The sequence below is a fragment of the Gopherus flavomarginatus genome, chromosome 25 (genome assembly GCF_025201925.1).
Source record: "Gopherus flavomarginatus isolate rGopFla2 chromosome 25, rGopFla2.mat.asm, whole genome shotgun sequence".
Taxonomy (NCBI): Eukaryota; Metazoa; Chordata; order Testudines; family Testudinidae; genus Gopherus; species Gopherus flavomarginatus.
Window position 1 is genome coordinate 14,692,340 of NC_066641.1, and position 18,522 is coordinate 14,710,861.

The 18,522-nt window shown below is 52.0% G+C and overlaps 2 protein-coding genes and 1 long non-coding RNA gene across 7 annotated transcripts; 2 read left to right on the forward strand and 1 right to left on the reverse strand.

Annotated features, from left to right (window-relative positions):
* The first annotated feature begins 1,003 nt into the window (after window positions 1–1,003).
* Window positions 1,004–2,228, forward strand: LOC127040481 (uncharacterized). 3 transcript variants are annotated; one of them, XR_007771444.1, is made up of 3 exons: window positions 1,004–1,264; window positions 1,625–1,738; window positions 2,159–2,228. It is a non-coding gene; the product is annotated as an uncharacterized LOC127040481 (long non-coding RNA). The 3 variants fall into 3 exon arrangements; XR_007771443.1 differs by lacking the exon at window positions 2,159–2,228 and adding an exon at window positions 1,985–2,054; XR_007771445.1 differs by lacking the exon at window positions 2,159–2,228 and adding an exon at window positions 1,883–1,952.
* Window positions 2,229–2,712: 484 nt separating this feature from the next.
* Window positions 2,713–11,868, forward strand: MLX (MAX dimerization protein MLX). Of its 2 annotated transcripts, none has more exons than XM_050934661.1 (8): window positions 2,713–2,801; window positions 4,673–4,709; window positions 5,272–5,361; window positions 6,212–6,318; window positions 6,942–7,041; window positions 7,780–7,879; window positions 8,391–8,592; window positions 9,814–11,868. In XM_050934661.1, the coding sequence occupies exons 1-8, from the start codon at window positions 2,757–2,759 to the stop codon at window positions 9,868–9,870; spliced, it is 738 nt and encodes a 245-aa protein (XP_050790618.1). In that variant the 5' UTR covers window positions 2,713–2,756; the 3' UTR covers window positions 9,871–11,868. The 2 variants fall into 2 exon arrangements, with proteins under 2 accessions (XP_050790618.1, XP_050790619.1); XM_050934662.1 differs by having other exon boundaries at window positions 2,741–2,801; window positions 9,779–11,868.
* PSMC3IP (PSMC3 interacting protein) lies at window positions 4,913–17,657 on the reverse strand. Of its 2 annotated transcripts, none has more exons than XM_050934666.1 (8): window positions 17,397–17,657; window positions 16,503–16,609; window positions 15,956–16,045; window positions 15,154–15,265; window positions 14,777–14,922; window positions 13,915–13,968; window positions 12,955–13,014; window positions 4,913–6,205 (listed from the first exon to the last, which is right to left on the reverse strand). In XM_050934666.1, exons 1-8 carry the CDS (start codon window positions 17,428–17,430, stop codon window positions 6,116–6,118), a joined length of 693 nt encoding a protein of 230 aa, XP_050790623.1. In that variant the 5' UTR covers window positions 17,431–17,657; the 3' UTR covers window positions 4,913–6,115. The 2 variants fall into 2 exon arrangements, with proteins under 2 accessions (XP_050790623.1, XP_050790624.1); XM_050934667.1 differs by lacking the exon at window positions 4,913–6,205 and adding an exon at window positions 12,224–12,774 and having other exon boundaries at window positions 17,397–17,506.
* Between the last annotated feature and the right edge of the window lie 865 nt (window positions 17,658–18,522).

The window sequence follows — 18,522 nt, forward strand, 5'->3', positions numbered from 1 at the left end:
GAGGTAACAGGGCCAGACCCAGGGCAGGGAATGGGGTCATCTGAGGACACTGGACAAGTAATGGGGTTATCTGAGGTCACAGACTCAGATCCAGAAGAGCAAATGGGGTCATGTGAGGTCACTGAAGAAGTAATGGGGTCATCTGAGATAACAGGTCCAGACCCAGGGCAGGGAATGGGGTCATCTGAGGACACTGGACAAGTAATGGGGTCATCTGAGGTCACAGACTCAGACCCAGAAGAGTAAATGGGGTCATGTGAGGTCACTGAAGAAGTAATGGGGTCATCTGAGGTAACAGGTCCAGACCCAGGGCAGGGAATGGGGTCATCTGAGGACACTGGAGAACTAATAGGGTCATCTGAGGACACTGGTCAAGTAATGGGGTCATCTGAGGTAACAGGCCCTGACGCAGGGCAGTGAATGGGGTCATCTGAGGACACTGTAGAAGTAATAGGGTCATCTGAGGTCACTGAAGAAGTAATGGGGTCATCTGAGGTAACAGGTCCAGACCCAGGGCAGGGAATGGGGTCATCTGAGGACACTGGAGAAGTAATAGGGTCATCTGAGGACACTGGTCAAGTAATGGGGTCATCTGAGGTAACAGGCCCTGACCCAGGGCAGTGAATGGGGTCATCTGAGGACACTGTAGAAGTAATAGGGTCATCTGAGGTCACTGAAGAAGTAATGGGGTAATCTGAGGTCACAGACTCAGATCCAGAAGAGCAAATGGGATCATGTGAGGTCACTGAGGAAGTAATGGGGGTCATCTGAGGTAACAGGTCCAGACCCAGGGCAGGGAATGAGGTCATCTGAGGACACTGGAGAACTAATAGGGTCATCTGAGGACACTGGTCAAGTAATGGGGTCATCTGAGGACACTGGACAAGTAATGGGGTTATCTGAGGACACAGACTCAGATCCAGAAGAGCTAATGGGTTCATGTGAGGTAACTGAAGAAGTAATGGGGTCATCTGAGGTAACTGGTTCAGACCCAGGGCAGGGAATGGGTTCATCTGAGGACACTGGAGAAGTAGTGGGGTTATCTGAGGACACAGACTCAGATCCAGAAGAGTTAATGGGGTCATGTGAGGTCACTGAAGAAGTAATGGGGTCATCTGAGGTAACAGGTCCAGACCCAGGGCAGGGAATGAGGTCATCTGAGGACACTGGAGAAGTAGTGGGGTTATCTGAGGACACAGACTCAGATCCAGAAGAGCTAATAGGGTCATGTGAGGTCACTGAAGAAGTAATGGGGTCATCTGAGGTAACAGGTCCAGACCCAGGGCAGGGATTGGGGTCATCTGAGGACACTGGAGAAGTAATAGGGTCATCTGAGGACACAGACTCAGATCCAGACGAGCTAATGGGGTCATGTGAGGTCACTGACGAAGTAGTGGGGTCATCTGAGGTAACAGGGCCAGACCCAGGGCAGGGAATGGGGTCATCTGAGGACACTGGACAAGTAATGCGGTTATCTGAGGTCACAGACTCAGATCCAGAAGAGCAAATGGGGTCATGTGAGGTCACTGAAGAAGTAATGGGGTCATCTGAGGTAACAGGTCCAGACCCAGGGCAGGGAATGGGGTCATCTGAGGACACTGGAGAAGTAATAGGGTCATCTGAGGTAACAGGCCCAGACCCAGGGCAGGGAATGGGGTCATCTGAGGACACTGGACAAGTAATGGGGTTATCTGAGGTCACAGACTCAGATCCAGAAGAGCAAATGGGGTCATGTGAGGTCACTGAAGAAGTAATGGGGTCATCTGAGATAACAGGTCCAGACCCAGGGCAGGGAATGGGGTCATCTGAGGACACTGGACAAGTAATGGGGTCATCTGAGGTCACAGACTCAGACCCAGAAGAGCAAATGGGGTCATGTGAGGTCACTGAAGAAGTAATGGGGTCATCTGAGGTAACAGGTCCAGACCCAGGGCAGGGAATGGGGTCATCTGAGGACACTGTAGAAGTAATAGGGTCATCTGAGGTCACTGAAGAAGTAATGGGGTCATCTGAGGTAACAGGTCCAGACCCAGGGCAGGGAATGGGGTCATCTGAGGACACTGGTCAAGTAATGGGGTCATCTGAGGTAACAGGCCCTGACGCAGGGCAGTGAATGGGGTCATCTGAGGACACTGTAGAAGTAATAGGGTCATCTGAGGTCACTGAAGAAGTAATGGGGTCATCTGAGGTAACAGGTCCAGACCCAGGGCAGGGAATGGGGTCATCTGAGGACACTGGTCAAGTAATGGGGTCATCTGAGGTAACAGGCCCTGACCCAGGGCAGTGAATGGGGTCATCTGAGGACACTGGACAAGTAATGGGGTCATCCGAGGTCACAGCCCAGATCCAGGGGAGCAAATGGGGCCACGTGAGGTCACAGGCCCAGTTCTCCCACGTGTTCCTGGCCGTTGCCCCCACCAGTGTCCCCGCGTTCGCAGCCCTGACACGTGGTTTCCACTGTGCGCCCCCACCCCAGAGCCCCTCCCCCCGCCGGACTCGGGGTTCGCGGCGCCCCCCCGCTGCAGGATCTTCGCTGTCACGGCGCCCCCTCGTGGCTCAGGCGGGCCAGGACCCGGGACACACTTCAGCTCCCATCAGTCCCCGCGGTGGAACTACAACTCCCATCAGCCCCGCGGTGACACGACATCTCCCAGCAGCCTTCGCGGCAGGCGTCTCCCGGAAGCTCCTTTCGCTGCAATGGTCGGGCGCTGTGATTGGCTGATGATGGAGGTCACATGACCTGAGTCCGCGGGAAGATGGCGGAGCAGACGGGCGCCTCGCCCGAGGACCCCTGGGGGAAGGTGAGTCCCGGGAGCGGGACGGCGGCCTGCGCGGGACACACCGCGGGGCCCCTCTCCCCGGGAGAGCGCGACACCCCCCTCCGCCCCCCGGGCCCGGAGCCGGGTCACAGCGGGCGCGGGGGCCTGGTGAGAGGGTGGGTCGGGGCTGGGGGAGCCCAAGGGCGGGGGCTTGTGGGGGCAGAAGTCAGGTGGGGTCACGTCAGGTCAGGATTGGGGGTCGGGGGTCAGGTCAGGACTGGGGTCAGGATGGGGGTCAGGGTCAGGGATGGGGTCAGGTCAGGGTTGGGGGTCGGGGGTCAGGTCAGGACGGGGGTAGGTCAGGATTGAGGGTCGGGGGCTATGTCAGGTCAGGACTGGGGTCAGGTCAGGGTTGGATGTCCGGGGTCAGGTCGCGACTGGGGTCAGGGTCAGGGATGGGGTCAGGTCAGGATTGAGGGTCGGGGGCTATGTCAGGTCAGGACTGGGGTCAGGTCAGGGTTGGGGGTCCGGGATCAGGTCACGACTGGGGTCAGGGATGGGGTCAGGTCAGGATTGAGGGTCAGGGGTTAGGTCAGGATTGGGGTCAGGTCAGGATTGGGAGGTTATGTCAGGACTAGAGTCACATCAGGGATGAGGCCGGGGTCTGGTCAGGTGTCCAGCCTCCCTGTGACCATGCAGGTTCCCAGCTCTGTGCCAGAGGAGGCAGATTTCTGAGGGGATGTGACTGGCCGCAAAGCCACTGGCTGGTGGCTCTCCTGGGGCATCTTGCCTTTTACCGCATAAAGAGAATCAGATACCACTGCTGACTTATTCTCTGCCCATCACCCCCAGACATTGGGAAGGGACAGAAATCCTCCTGCACTGGACACGAGCCAACTCTGGGCGGCCGGGATTTGAGAGGAACCATCCAATATGGGTGGATTATTCCACAGTTCTACATTTCTGTCACTGCAAAATCTTGACTGTCTTGGGAAAACATCTCTCAAGTAGGTCCAAGGAGCTAAATACACTTAGGGCCAAATTTGTAAAGGTGTTTAGCTGCCTAGTGGGATTTTGCAAAGGAACTAAGGCCCACAGCCTCAAATCAATGGAATTTTGTGTGACCCATGATTTAGGTTCTTAGGCACTTTTTGGTATGCAACTAAATGCCTATCTGCTTCTTTAGGCAGCTCGATACCTTTACAAATCTGATCCTTGGTTCCTTGGGGGAGGCCTTACATAACTGCTGCCAAGCGGAGGACTTGGCTGTTGAATGCACTTAGGTTTCCTGCTTGGCATATCCAGGGAACAGTGTATCTTGAGAGTCATACCTAGAGGCTGAGCTTTAACTTTCTATGAATGTTTTGTGCTCCTGAACGCCTGGAGCAGAGCTACCTGGTCATTTGTCTTTTCTTGTATTCAGTGTTAACATTCAGATCAATGTAACAACGTAACAGGGGGAGGAAGTGTGACTATTTGTCCATAAGTGCCCAAAGTCTGTGTAGGAACCAGGGTCAGATTTTCACAATTGCTCAACACCCAGCTTCTCCTGTTGTCGTCAATGTGCATATGCTTTTGAAAATCTGACCATGTATTCCTAGAATAAAGTGTAGTAAAACTGTAACCAGATCAATCCTGCTGTCACAGCCTTGTTAAACTGAAGAACAAACCAGTGTTTCAGGCTGCAAGGGAATTGGGCAGCACTGTTCTTCTGGAACGTGGATGTGTTGTGTGAGGGCTCATGGGACCACCCACATTGTTCCCACTTGCTATCATGTATTGGCACTATAGTTTATTGTGCAAAAAAGCAAATGTGCTAAAGAGGAAACTGCCTCACTCACTGGTTGGTTTCTTTTTCTCTCTTCTCTTCCCATTTTCTCACGCTGTAATTGGCTCATTCTACAATGCACCAGGTGGATTCTGCATACAGTGACAGTGGACTGGATCCCTGTGAGTAGCTTTGTGTCCTCTTGTCCCAAACTCTGTCGGGTCACAGCTGACTAAATGGGCCTGGGAGCCCTGGTCACTTTTGTCCTTTGTTCTAGCTTATGCTTTTAGGAGAGGGATAATCTGGTCAAATTTGGCCCAAATCCAGAGGCTCTAATAGGACCCTTTGGCCTTTTAAATCAAGACTCATGGGAAAGGCAGCACAGTCGCGATCATCAACGTATTCTTTCCTCCTTTAATGAGAGGCTCTTGGAGCACTTCACAGGTCTCCCAGAATGTATTTCCCCCATTTTACAGACAGGGAAACGGGTGCAAAGGATATTAGAGTTACACTGCTGTGCTTTAGTTGGCTTTCATGTCTGGGCCCAGTGGCTTTTCAGCATTCATCGTACCCATCTGCACACTGACTGGGACTGCAACAGCTGCTAATCCCTAGAGCTGGTTGCCCTGTGACTTGCCTTGCAGAGTTGATCCCTTCTGTGTCCCAGTTGCAGTGTCTCTGGGGGTTAGTGACACTGCCTCCTGCATGACTTAAGGAAATACGGTGTGGTATTTTCTCTTTCAGCACTCTTTGTGGAAAGCACTAGGAAAGGAAGCATAGTATCCCGAGCTAACAGCATTGGCTCCACCAGTGCCTCCTCAGTCCCCAATACAGGTATGGTCCCTTCTCTATGTTCCACCAGCTTCTCCAGCACTTCAGTTAATAGGGGCTTTTTCCACACTCTCACTCATATTCCTGTTCAGTCTCATTCTCCTTAGGTAGCTATTCTGTAAGAGACTGTGATTGCAAGAGCTTCCTCTGCCAGCTTCCCCTGCCCTTGGGTAGGGAGGATGGTGTCCTGGCTTCCTGCAGGGCAGTTTGATGGGACTCTCCTGGTAACGTAGAACAGAAGAGAACTGGACCGAAGTGCTGAGGAAACTTCTTGGCTGAGGTTTTTGAGTGCTGAGTGGTGATGGATGCCTACTCTGAGACACCTTAAAGGGGCCTGACTCCAGGAAGTGCTAAAAAGTTGGCCCCTCTGCGGAAGGGATCTCAGCTTAGAAACCCAGTCTCTCTTGAAATCCGGAATGCAGCTGAGCCCTTCTAGTGAGAATCCTGCCTAGACAAGCCAGGGCCCAACCCCAGGGGCCTGCAGGAGAAGCAGGTGGCCCAGTTGGCACCCAGTATCTTTGTTATTGGCCTTTGCTATAATTAATTTCCCCAGCTGCTCATTCACGCTGTGGACTGTTGTCAGCAGAGATGCCCTTGGACAGGTGGATCTTTACTGTGTTTTGGTCCCATCCTTTTGAAAGAGCTGTTTGGAGCTAGTCCATCCAATCGGTAGCTAAGTGGTGTGCCTGTGAGGTGTTCTCAGGCATAGGTGTCTAAATGATCCCCAGGCCAGACACTGTGTGGGTTCCGTGTTGCCTCAGTAACTGCAGGTATCCGTTTTTGTCTCTGCTTCCTGGGCTCTGGGAGCTGCCATGTGCCCCCAGAGCTGACGGTGACCATTCCTCCGCTGCAGATGATGAAGACAGCGATTATCACCAGGAAGCCTACAAAGAGTCATACAAGGACCGGCGCAGACGCGCTCACACCCAGGCTGAGCAGAAGAGACGAGATGCCATCAAGGTAATCTCAGAGCAGCTAGCAGGCTGCTCCTTTGCATGAGAATTCAGACAGCACCTTCCTTTCACATCAGACCCAGGAGGGCCCATTATTGTACCTTGGATTATTTACTTAGCTGTTAAATTCCATGTGCACCCAAACATTCAGGATGCTGCAGGGCAGCGTTTCCCAAACTTGGGACGCTGCTTGTGTAGGGAAAGCCCCTGGCGGGCCAGGCCTGTTTGTTTACCTGCCACATCCGCAGGTCTGGCCAATTGCAGCTCCCACTGGCTGCGGTTTGCAGCTCCTGGCCAATGGGAGCTGTGGGAAGTGGCAGCCAGTATGTCCCTCGGCCCATGCTGCTTCCAGCAGCTCCCATTGGCCAGGAGCGGGGATCCGCGGCCAGTGGGAGCCACAGTCGTCCGGACCTGCGGACAGGGCAGGTAAACACACCAGCCCGGCCCACCAGGGGCTTTCCCTACACAAGCAGCCATCCCAAGTTTGGGAAACACTGCTGTAGGGGGGTTGTATCAACCTGGGAGAACTGTAGCTTTCCACTTGGTTAAACCATGTGCCCAGCCAGCTGCCATCATCCCATGCTGTTGAATCTTAAACACCCTGTCACTTCCGCTCTGCCCTCCCCACAGAAAGGCTACGATGATTTGCAGGCCATTGTTCCCACGTGCCAGCAGCAGGATTTCTCCATTGGCTCCCAGAAACTGAGCAAAGCCATCGTCCTGCAGAAAAGTGAGTCTGGGGGTCGGGGGGAGTGATTTCTGGGCCTGTGCTGGCATTCCTAACAGCTGTGACAAATAGCACAGCTGTCCAGCACAGAAGCTCCTCTGGCCACTGAGTGGGATACTGGCCAGCCAGAATGGGAGCCGTTCATGGGGATTCGATGGTGAAAGTCCTCTCGCTGTTAAACCCTCCCTGCAGACATTCAAAACTAAAATGGCAGGTGCCATGTTCCAGGCCTCACTGAGTTGTCTGCTCCCTCCCAGCTGGCACTGCAGGTTAACACTGTCCTGGTCTCTTGCTGAAGGTAACACTTGTGCAATCAGCCTAGAGTGCAAGGGAGGCACACGGTTACAGGGTGAAGCACTACCTGCCTAGCCCAGTCACCCCCATCTTGCAGCTCACAGGCATCAAAATCACTTAGGTTGAGGGTAGTAGACTGTCTAGGGCTTAGGAGGCTGAGACTCCTCCCAGCTTGGCCACTGCTAGCGTACGATCTAGAGCACCTTGCTCCCCCTCCCAGGAGCTGGGTTGTGAAGCACTGAGACCCTCTGAGGAGAGGAGGCACAGGGGGAGCCTGGCTCCTGATCAGTTTGGATGCATGAGGCCTGTGAGGATGAGATATAGGGCCATGCGTCAATCCCGCAGGTGCCCCAGTGTCTGCTAGTTCTGTCCCCTGCTGAGCAACATCACTGTGACCTCTTATCTGTCTCGAGCATCCTAAATCCTCGTCCTCCTTTTGCTTTTCAGCCATCGACTACATTCAGTTCCTCCATAAGGAGAAGAAGAAGCAGGAGGAGGAAGTTTCTACACTCAGGAAAGATGTCACAGCTTTGAAAATCATGAAAGTGTAAGGAGCAACTTGTCGCACATCTCCCACCCTGAGGGGCCAGGGAGACGGACACCCTGTGTTTTACATACTGCAGCAGACACCCACCATACTCCCCCTCTGTTCTGTGCAATTCCATCCCAGGGCTGGTTAGTATCTGAGTCGCTGGTTAAGCTGGACTTGACGCAGATCCCAGTACAGTGTGAGGGCATGGGCTGAGCATAGGGACTCCCAGTTCAGAGCAAGGAGCCCCAGCCTGTTCCTGGGTCTCCTATCCAACATGGAAGGGAGGCTGCGAGTTCCCTGCATTTATTCCCCTAAAGGAATTTAAGCCCAGAGCCTGCTACCTTAACAATACAACCAGTCTGAGTGTCACCTTATGGCCCAGCATGCGAAGTTAAGGGCCTTCAGCAAACACTGCGGCACATCTTTGGTCTCTCTCTCACCTCAAACAGAGCTCTGGAAAGTGTCTGAGGCCAGAGCTGGCTTCCCAAGCCTGCCATTTTATCCAGGTTTCTTTGGTTTGTTTCAGAAACTATGAGCAGATTGTGAAAGCTCATCAGAATAATCCAAATGAGGGGAAAGACCAGGTCTCTGACCAAGTCAAGTTTAATGTTTTCCAAGGCATCATGGATTCACTGTTCCAGTCCTTTAATGCCTCCATCTCGGTAACGAGTTTTCAGGAACTTTCAGCCTGTGTCTTCAGCTGGATTGAGGAGCACTGTAAGCCCCAGGTAAGGACTAGGAGCCAAACACAAAGTAACAATGGGCCAGATAGCTACGGTAGATACAAACGCAAAGCAGTGCATGTTGGAGGGAACTGCTTGATTTATTCCTGCACCTTACTGGGCTCTAATTCACTAGCACCAGGGCCAGTTCAGCACCTGGCAGCAGTCCAAACACGTTAGGAGGTTTAAAGACCAGGATGGAGATAGTGACTGCAGTTCCGGTCACCCCATCTCAAAGAGGACGAAGCACAAGGAGACAGTTCAGAGACAAGTGATGAGAATGACTAGGCGCCTGGAAAGCCTGGGACTATCTACCAGAGGCAGAACAGGGGACATGATAAAGAGATGCACAATAGTGCCTGGAGCTGAGGACGGAGATGGGGAACTTCTGTTCTCCCTGTCTCTTAATGAGCAAAGGGACCATGTGTGCAATTGAAAGCGTCAAATTCAGAATGAATAGAGGGAGAAACTTTCCCCCAACGTGCAGCTGGCAGGGTAGTGCTGTCTGCCACAGGAGATCAGGCAAACCCAAGGGTACATCTACACTGCAAAAACCCCTGCAGCAGCAAGGCTCAGAGCCCAGGCTCTGCAAACCGGCAGAGGGGGTGTTTCAGAGCCCAGGCTCTAGTCTGAGTGGGCACATCTACTCTGCTATTTTGAGCCCCATAGCGCAAGCTCTGCAAGCCTGAGTTACCTGACCCAGGCTCTGAAACTTGCTGCTGTGGCATTCTTTTCTCAGCATAGAGATACATACCCTGGTGAACAAGAGCCCCAGCATGAGACCAGCAAACACAAGCTTTGAGGGGGATAGAAACCCTCCAGTTTCAGAGCATAAATGAGGCTCTAGCTCATGGGGGCTAAGGAGAACCTTCCCTGAGGGGCAGGTAGTCATACCACACCTTCTTGCACTAGGCTTTTTCTCTAAAGCAGCTGGTTCTGCTACTGTCAGACAGAAAACTGGCCCTTGGTCTGATCCAAGCTGGCAGGTGCTGTACTCCCAGTAATACTGAGGCACTGAAGCCATGTACCCCCTACCACGAGGTCTGTTCCCATAAAGACCCCTGTGCGTGGCTGACACAACTGGTACCTAGCTGCCTTTCTACATACACAGTCCCCTCTGTAAAAAGAGTTCCCTGGCCTGTTCTGGAACCTACAGAGGCATTGCCAAGGTGAATGTTTCTTCATCCTGCAGAGTGACTGATTCTGCCTCCTCCTTGTTCTCCTCAGACTCTGCGGGACATCGTGCTTGGGGTTCTGCATCAGCTGAAGAATCAGCTCTATTGACTCTCTCCCTGCCCTTGCCCCAGCAGCACAGGCCTGCGCTCATCATCCACACTGCTGTGGGGTGCCGCCCAGCAGGGAGGGAGTTGGGAAACAGACTCCAGGAAGGGCTGGTCTGTTTCCCTTGGGGTTGTTCTTAAAGCTTCTCTCTGGATTATTTATTGTATTGACCAAAAACCAAAACTGGGCCGTACGTACCTCTCCACAGACCCTGTTGCAGTCTGTAGCACTAGAGGCTGTGTAGGGACTCAGTCAGCAGAGAAGGGAGTTTAGATATGATTAAATACACTTCTCGTTGCCCCAAAGGAAGGCAAGAGAGGCTCTCACCCAAACTGGCATGGCAGTGAACGGACCTTGCCTGGGCCCCTGACTCTTTGCAAGAGTGGCAGTAGCTCAGCTGGTGGGAGGGATCTGCTCTGTAGCTGTCAGATTGTCCTGCTCCCTGTAGGCGGGGGATGGCATGGAGTCTAACTACTGCCTGGTCATCTTAGCACTGCACATCTACTGCTTGGTGGGATGCATGCCCTGAAAACCGGGGCCTGGGCGTGAGCTGTAGAACAGATGGAACACAGGCTATTTGGTTTCGAGGTAAGCACTTGCTGACATTGCAGCTACCCAGGCACCTTTCCACAGAGCAATGCAGGGCGACCTCTCCCCCCCCACAGCTAGTTGCCACCTTAAGATTAAAGGCAACAATCTGTCCTCCACAAAAGGGGGGGTTAGGAAGAAGCTTCCCTTGGCACAGGTCCTCCCATCACTGCAGGCTTTCTTGCACCTTCCTCTGAAGCAGCTGGTTCTAGTCTAGCAATTCCTGTGTGTCTCAATCCTGATTGTCTAGTTCTGCCTAGGGATGGAAGGGTGCTTCCTTTACTGGTGCAGAATGACTTTCAAAAAAGCCATGCAAAGGAAGCTGGTGGGCTGGCCCCTCACTGCCACAAGGAGAGGCACTTACTCCATGGCGTCTACCTTTGCTTGAGCCAGCCGCTGACTTGGCCTTTTGGACTGAGCCATGTTTCCTAAACAATCAAACACAAGTGCAGCCTTCTCCAGCTTTCTCAGCACACAGGCTGATCTCTGTCGGGCTTTATATGACTTGGCACTTTTTGATGAAGTCACACTGTGTGGGAAAGTAGAATAGCGTAGCACAGAGCTGCTGTGAATTCTAAGTAGACGTCTGCTCTTGTTTAGAATGATAGTTTTATATCTAATAAAGCCTTGATTTTTGTAATGTATTGAAAAAAAAATCACACTAACATGTTACCAGTTTACGTTTTGCAGACAGCTGCTTGTCTGGGACAATTTAAATCAGTTACATCCTGTTTCTTTCCCTGTAGCCCTACAGGTCTATTAACAGCAGATGGCAGCTGTCTGTTAAAGCAGCAAAGGCATTTTACTACTCAAACAAGGTGACACTATTGGAATTACCCCAGCAAAGTGACTCTCTTACAACAGTATTTGTCAATTTTCAATAATGTTCCTACCACGCCTCTAAAAATCCCATGTTAATGGCTGTTGTGCATTTCTGTCAGTTTGGGTATGGTAGTTTCTTGGTGCTTAAAAGGCAGACAACTAACACTGAAGCAGGGGCATAATGTTTCCATTTAATCAAGGAAATATTCTCATTGGTCTGGGATATTATAAGACAAAGCACTTCTACAAGGCTTGCATTGAGTGTCCCTGTCAGTCCAAATGCAGCATACAGCCCCATGAAGTTCAAGAGTTTGTTTGCAGTGACATGTCTAACTGCTGAAGTGAACTGCACATAACAGGGGAAGCTGCCGCTAGGCCTGTATTCAAGCACAGACATGTAACTCTTGTAAGATGTTGCTTTGCTGTAAGGAAAGCACCCTGTTTGCAGAACCGCTAGCCTGTGCTGTTTACTAATAAGTGGCTTGTGTATTTCTCAAAGGGCATTGCTTTTTACAGACCTCACTCAGGTGGAAGTGAAATATTTTTCTATCATGAAAAGTAATTATAATAAATTTTTGCTAAGCATTTTAAGGATTGTCCCCCTCAGTTTGTTTATTTCTTACACAGAATTGCTGGGTTTGCTATGAGAGGTGATGAGGCAAGGGCCAATTTTCCAGAAGTGACTAATGATTTCAGGATGCCCAGCGTGACCCCTTAGCCAGTGTTATGGCAGCTGTATTGGAACAGCCCTCCCCACCTGCTCATCTCCTGTTATCTGGGTGCCTGACTCCGACTGTTCTCAAAGCCGTAGTTAAACCAGACTGGAATACAAACAACCTCCCTTTTGTGAGAGCAAAGCAGCCAAGACTCCAGAGAACAGTTAGGAAGCCAGTCTTGCTACCGCCAGGACATGCAGGGTGAGAAATAATTATGGAAGAAGCAGGGCTAAGATGAGATACTGTGGTGTTTAATGAATCACACCCCTGTATGCAGCATTACGGCATGGTAGATGCTGGGGGAAGCATTTCCCACCCTCTCTATTAAATACATTGAGATGCTAGAACATCCCTACACAGTTGAACAACTAGTTTCTTTCCCATCTCCTAGACTCTCCTTTCCTCCCTTTGCTAGAACAAACTCACCTACTTGTTGGCAATTCAACACCCCCCTAGCCCGATGGAGAGGCACCATCCCAACTGCTCATTGCAACAAAGGATGATAAAAACGGGACTCCACTGCAAAGAATATGATGGGGCCTGGAGCTGCCTCAACCCCTCTAGCCACCCTCCTGACTGCAAAGCGTTTTAAAACATAAACATACATAAAAGACACAGGACAAAACCAAGCCCTACAAACAGTGCAAGTTTCAGAAGCAGCTTCTGTTGGGTTCCACACTGACCAATTTTCTCCCTTGGAGCAGTGGCCCCTGTCAGCAACTCAGACAGCCACCGGCAAAGTGACATTGTAATCCTCATCCGTCTCTATCCCAACTTCCTCCTGCACAAGAACAATGCAGCCTCTTTACCAAGAGCACAAAGGAGAGTTAAGCTGGCTGTACAGCACAGAGAGAATTCAGAGACAGGGCCATTTCCAGCACTGTGGGACTTGCTGATGGTTTGCAGCAGAATAACTGCAGATTTGTGTTAGTCAAAGGCAGGTGGAGATGGTCGTACTTACAAAGAACTGTTTCTTGCTTTTGGGGTAGCCCTCCAGAATTGCATCAAGTAGCTCAGTTGCCTGGTAAGACAAAATAATTTGAAAGAATATTTAGTTACATTTCTTCAGGAAACAGACACATTAAGTGAAACTTGGGCAAGCTCACCAGTGGGACAAGCCTTAAGTATGCAGCTTAGCAAAGGCCAGAGCATTAGCCCCCATGGTCACAAGCAGTGAGGCTTCCTAGGGTGCATGCCTGCCATGCACCCCTCCTCAACAGACACCATTACCCAGGCTGCTGAAGTCAGGTCTCCTCCCAGTTAGCCATTACACACTAATGAGAGGCTAATGGCTCCTACCAGACAGCTGTGGGGCTCCTTTCACCCCATATATTTCAGGGCTCTAAGTGATAATCTGCTTTGCTGCAATCACCCACTGGTCCATTGAAAGTGGCAGTTTGGCATCACTATTAGACTGTAAACCCCCAAACAAGATGACTCTGGTGAGTGACAGAGGGAGCTGCCACTGGAAAGCCAGAGGATGGTTGGGAGCTTGTCTTGATATGTCCATACATTGGAAAGCAGATATCGGAGCCCAGGAAGAGGTCTCCCTGCCAGGATGGCTGCTCTCCCAGCACTAGAAACTACGGGATGGAAGCTGGAGAACAGCAGCATTAGAGTGGGGAGAAGTAGCCTTGTGATTCCTCCTCCTGGGTGACACCAGAAGGGCCCAGGCATCACAATTCAAAACTAGCATAAGCTGAGTGTGCTACAGAGGTTCATACGTCAAGTAGTTCTTGGCTACCTTGGCAGCAGGCTATTGAAGCAAAATGCTCAGCTAGCACAGGCCCCCAGGGCTGCTCCATAAATCATTAAATCACTAGCATTTTTTCCCTGAATGAAACACCATGTCGCCTCTTGGGTATTATTGCCACCACCCAATGGTGCCCATCTACCCAGTATTCATAATAAAAGTCACTACCATTCTCTTCCTCCTCCTCCATTCTTTACAGTACAGCTTTTTCTCGTTGTAAACCTGCAACCAACAAGACTGAGTGAGTAACATTAAACCCAACCACTCCCTAGTGTGAACCAAGGAACTACTGCTAGGAGGGGAGGCCAGGCCAGAGCAAGATGTTTATTTAGTGTTCAGGACCATCGCACAGTGCAGGCAACTGACTGACAAATAAGCTCTTTGGCAGTGGGATTTCTTTTAAAATGGATGATTTGAGAGGCTAAAATGTTGAATTTCTGTATTAGTAAAATGACAACCCAGAGCAAAGGGCTGCAGGCAAGAGTCACTCAGGAACCAGCCTTATAGCTGCTCCCCCTAGATACACACACAACCTAAGGAGGAACACAGTGAAGGGTCTGCTGAGAACGTTAGGGAGCAGGACATTTCCAATGACATCAGACTCGGATTGGCTCCATGCTGGAGTGAGCCATACTTAAAGCTGACCAGCACTGCAGCATGCCTGGCAGGTAATGCCGGGGTAGCATGATCAGACTTCAGAGAGGAGGTCACAAAAGCACCACCCTAAGCTATGACAGGAACATTGGGAAGTTAATTGAGAAGAGGACAGTTTGCGCTGGAGTTTCAAACCCCTCCAATTCTTCAGCGTTTGATGTCAGATTCAAAACGTCTGTCAGCATTCTACGGTGCCTTTCATCCTCACATTCAGACACACCACCTGCTTACAGAAATAGAGGACTCGTCCAGAAGGGACAAGCTATTCCTTGTCTACATCTAAGGATAATTTATTCATCATTTTGTTAAGACAAGTAGAATTGAGCTGGGCTCTTGGCTGCTGTGTTCAGTGGCACAGCCCCTTCCAGCTCTTTACCTTCTCTTTCTCTTCAGGAGTCACATGGTTTGCTGCAGATTTAATTCGCTCCAGTTTCTCTGTGTAACTGGCACAATCTTTTTTTAACTCTTCAATCTCTTTAATCATCTCTGGGGTTGTCATTGAGCCATTCAGATCCTTCAGTTCTGGAATGGAATCGCTAGTTACCCAGGATGCCCACAGCTAAAGCTCAACAGCTAGCATTAATGTCTGCATGACGCCACACTCCATGCTGGCACCACAGTGCGATGCCTCAAAACACACGCTCCATGCTGGTGCCACACTGCACTGCCTCACACACACTCCATGCTGGTTCAGCTTCAGAGCTACTCTACTTTGAAATAAACCTGGCAGCAGAAGTGGAAATTCAAACACACCTGATTCCATATGGCGGCAGCTCTGTTGAAGGGTTTGTACTTTTGAAGAAAGCTCCGAGATTTCATTGTCCAAGGCTTTAAGCTCAGAGTCACTCATTGTGGGAAACTGATCCTGAGAGAAAAGAAAGATGACACATTATGAATTACAGAAAACAGATGTTCCCTGGACAGTCACCACCACCCATTTTTGACAGAGATCTTAGAGACATTTGTTTCCATGACAGCTTGCTGCAGTTCTTGAGATCTGCCACACACAGTGTGCTCCTAAAGGTATCATCTCCACTGGTTAAGAGGGGATGGGAAGAGTGCTGATAAATGGGATAGAATGGCATAGCTTTGGTCATTGTTAATATTAACAAAATTTCATATTTATTACATTATAGTCTAAACTGGTGACATTGTCTAGGATGTTACAGACACAGCAGGTTTTATGTTATTGAACAGCAGAGTGCTGGGTTCCTTTAAACAAATAATCCAAAGTAAAAGGAAGAACCAAAGCACTTGAACGGAATAAACGCAGAACAACACGTTGCTTTGAAGTGTGAGGAAAGCCGCAGGTGCCCAGGTAAACACACATACTGGACTCTCCTAGTGCATTTTGTGCTGAACCACTATGTAAATAAAAGCTTCTTCCCAGTGTCTCTTCTGTGCCTGATGCAGCACCAAAAGTGCTGTCAGCACATTAACAAAGACCGCAGGGAAGGCCATACCTTGCCAAAGGGCTTTACTTGGGGCTGGTCTGTTTAGTTTTTCACCCAACATTGTTTTTGTCTCCTAGGGAAATTGAACAGATTCATCTCACCTGGTCTGGAAAGTATATTTTCTGTTTCCCATAAGCCTTCTCTCTTATTTTCCCTTGTTGAGCCAGCTGCTCCAATGCTTTCACCACAGCCTGATGCAAAGAGGAACAGAAGTCCACATGAGAACTGGACAGAGCACCAGAAAGCGACCCTGTGGACTAAGCTGGGCAGGGGAAGAGATGAACTAGACAGGCCTTAAGGGCTCTGTGTGTTGTTATAGCTGCAGGTATGGTATCTGCCCACGCAGCCAACCATCTGTGCATCTATCCAGGGGGCTGTCGCTGCCACCTCCCAGCTGCCTGTGACATGGGTTAGTGAAAGGCTGGGGGTTTCTTGTGCTGCTGTGGGACAATCTCTGGGGAAGGGAGGCAGTGGCAGAGTGAGCTCCCACCCATCTGGCGGGGTCACTAACATGCCCCCCACCAGCTTCTCGCTTGGGTGGAAGGCTCTGACCCGCCTTGGTGCCACGGGGGCCTTGCTCCAAGCAGCCAAGGGGGGAAGAGGCAGAGCCTCTATAGAGCCGGGCAGGCGCCTAGCTCTGTCTCTCACCGTCTTGCCCAGCCCATGCTCCCGCTGCAGGTTCCCGAAGGCGTCCTGGGCGCTGTGTGGCCGATTCTGGTCCCGGAGGTAGCGGAGCAGGATTGCGGCGGCTCCTCCTGCGGGGAAGAGAGCGGGACAAGAGGCACAGTGCGTCAGGGAGCGCGGCCCAGCCCGTGGGAGGAAGGGAGCCGGGGGGGGGTCCCTGGGGAGCGGGGGACGGACTTGGGGCGGGGGAGGATCAGCGAGGGAGGATCAGGCCGGGGGAGGGGCGGTGGAGGAAGGGAGCCGGGGGGGGTCCGTGGGGAGGGGGAGGGACGAAGGGGCCCGGCTCAGCGAGGGAGGATCAGGCCGGGGGGGAGGGGCGGTGGAGGAAGGGAGCCGGGGGGGGGTCCCTGGGGAGGGGGAGGGACGAAGGGGCCCGGCTCAGCGAGGGAGGATCAGGCGGGGGGGGGGGGCGGTGGAGGAAGGGAGCCGGGGGGGGGGTCCCTGGGGAGGGGAGGGACGAAGGGGCCCGGCTCAGCGAGGGAGGATCAGGCGGGGGGGGGGGAAGGGGCGGTGGAAGAAGGGAGCCGGGGGGGGGGTCCCTGGGGAGCGGGGGACGGACTTGGGGCGGGGGAGGATCGGGAGGGACGAAGGGGCCCGGCTCAGCGAGGGAGGATCAGGCCGGGGGGGAAGGGGCGGTGGAGGAAGGGAGCCGGGGGGGGTCCCTGGGGAGGGGGAGGGGGAGGGACGAAGGGGCCCGGCTCAGCGAGGGAGGATCAGGCCGGGGGGGAGGGGCGGTGGAGGAAGGGAGCCGAGGGGGGGGGTCCCTGGGGAGGGGGAGGGACGAAGGGGCCCGGCTCAGCGAGGGAGGATCAGGCCGGGGGGGGGGCGGTGGAGGAAGGGGGCGGGGCCTCTCCTCACCTGTCGCCGCGGGGCTCTCTCGGACCTTGCTCATCCTCTCGGTCTCTGTGCGGGGCCCGCGGAGAGGGAGGCGGAAGCGGAAGGAACGCAGCCCCAGCAGCCCGCTCGACTGCTGCTATGGTTACCGTCCCTATTTCCGGTACACCGCCCACAGTCCCCTTTCCACCAATCAGAACGCGCTTCGGCTGGGGGGCGGGGCGGAGCCTAGACGTGAGCAGTGTGACAGGAGAACTGGGCTCTGATTGGTTAGCACAGGCGGTGCCCGGGCCGTGACCCCCATGAGCCCAGCCCCGCCCCCCGGGCACAGCCCCACAGGGACACTCCTTGGACGAACCGGCTGGTGGATTGCACCTGCCCCGGCCCGTAGAATAACCAACACACCAGACACACGCTTAGTTTGTATCAACATTTTACTGAACTCACTTCAAAAACCTGCAGTGACAAGTGACTAGAAACGTTCACAAGGGTGGCTACTGGAAACACAGGATGATATTGCCACACCCCTGATCTCAAACCCAACCCACTGAGAAGTTACAAGGCCCTGCACGCTGTCCTAGGCGAGCCTTGGGGGGCATTGTTTCACTAGAAACGTCACTGATTTTGTGACTACTGACTTCACATTATTTGGCAAAAAAGGGCAGGGTGGTATCATCTGTCTTAAAACACTATGCTTTAAAGTCATGAAATTCTGAACTAATGAACTCTAGAGACGGTGCAACTTCAGCTGGAACTAGATGCTTTCACAGTGGATATGCTGGTCTACAGAAAGTTTCAGTTAAGCAAATTTACACGTTTTCACAAGTTACTAAAGATCTTGGAAACTCCCAGAGAGCCATTCAAATTTAAAATCACAAGATTCCCCCACCTCTCACATTGTTCACAAAACCAGATTAACTCTGCTCCTGGGGGGGCCTACAAACCTGATTTGGCATTAGGTGGAGTTACAAATTTACATTTTTGGTGGGGACCACAGCACAGCGGTCCCTATATTTTAACCAACTAAGAAAAAGCAACCTGTTTCAAAGTAGCTCATTAATGTGGGGCACAGCATCTGTTAATGCTACTAGAAATTAACAGGCCCTGCTCCGAAAGAATGTTAAAAAGTTAACAGAGGCTATTTTCAAAC

What these genes read in the sequence shown, in the direction of transcription:
- MLX (XM_050934661.1), top strand. Translation starts at nt 2,757, where the DNA reads ATGGCGGAGCAGACGGGCGCCTCGCCCGAGGACCCCTGGGGGAAG. An exon ending in AGAGACGAGATGCCATCAAG is followed by an intron (nt 6,319 to 6,941) that starts GTAATCTCAGAG and finishes CCCTCCCCACAG; the next exon opens with AAAGGCTACGATGATTTGCA. An exon ending in AGCCATCGTCCTGCAGAAAA is followed by an intron (nt 7,042 to 7,779) that starts GTGAGTCTGGGG and finishes TTTGCTTTTCAG; the next exon opens with CCATCGACTACATTCAGTTC.
- PSMC3IP (XM_050934666.1), bottom strand. Translation starts at nt 17,430, where the DNA reads ATGAGCAAGGTCCGAGAGAGCCCCGCGGCGACAG. An exon ending in AGCATGGGCTGGGCAAGACG is followed by an intron (nt 16,046 to 16,502) that starts GTGAGAGACAGA and finishes TCTTTGCATCAG; the next exon opens with GCTGTGGTGAAAGCATTGGA. An exon ending in AAAGCAAGAAACAGTTCTTT is followed by an intron (nt 6,206 to 12,954) that starts GTAAGTACGACC and finishes CATCATCTGCAG; the next exon opens with CGGAGGAATGGTCACCGTCA.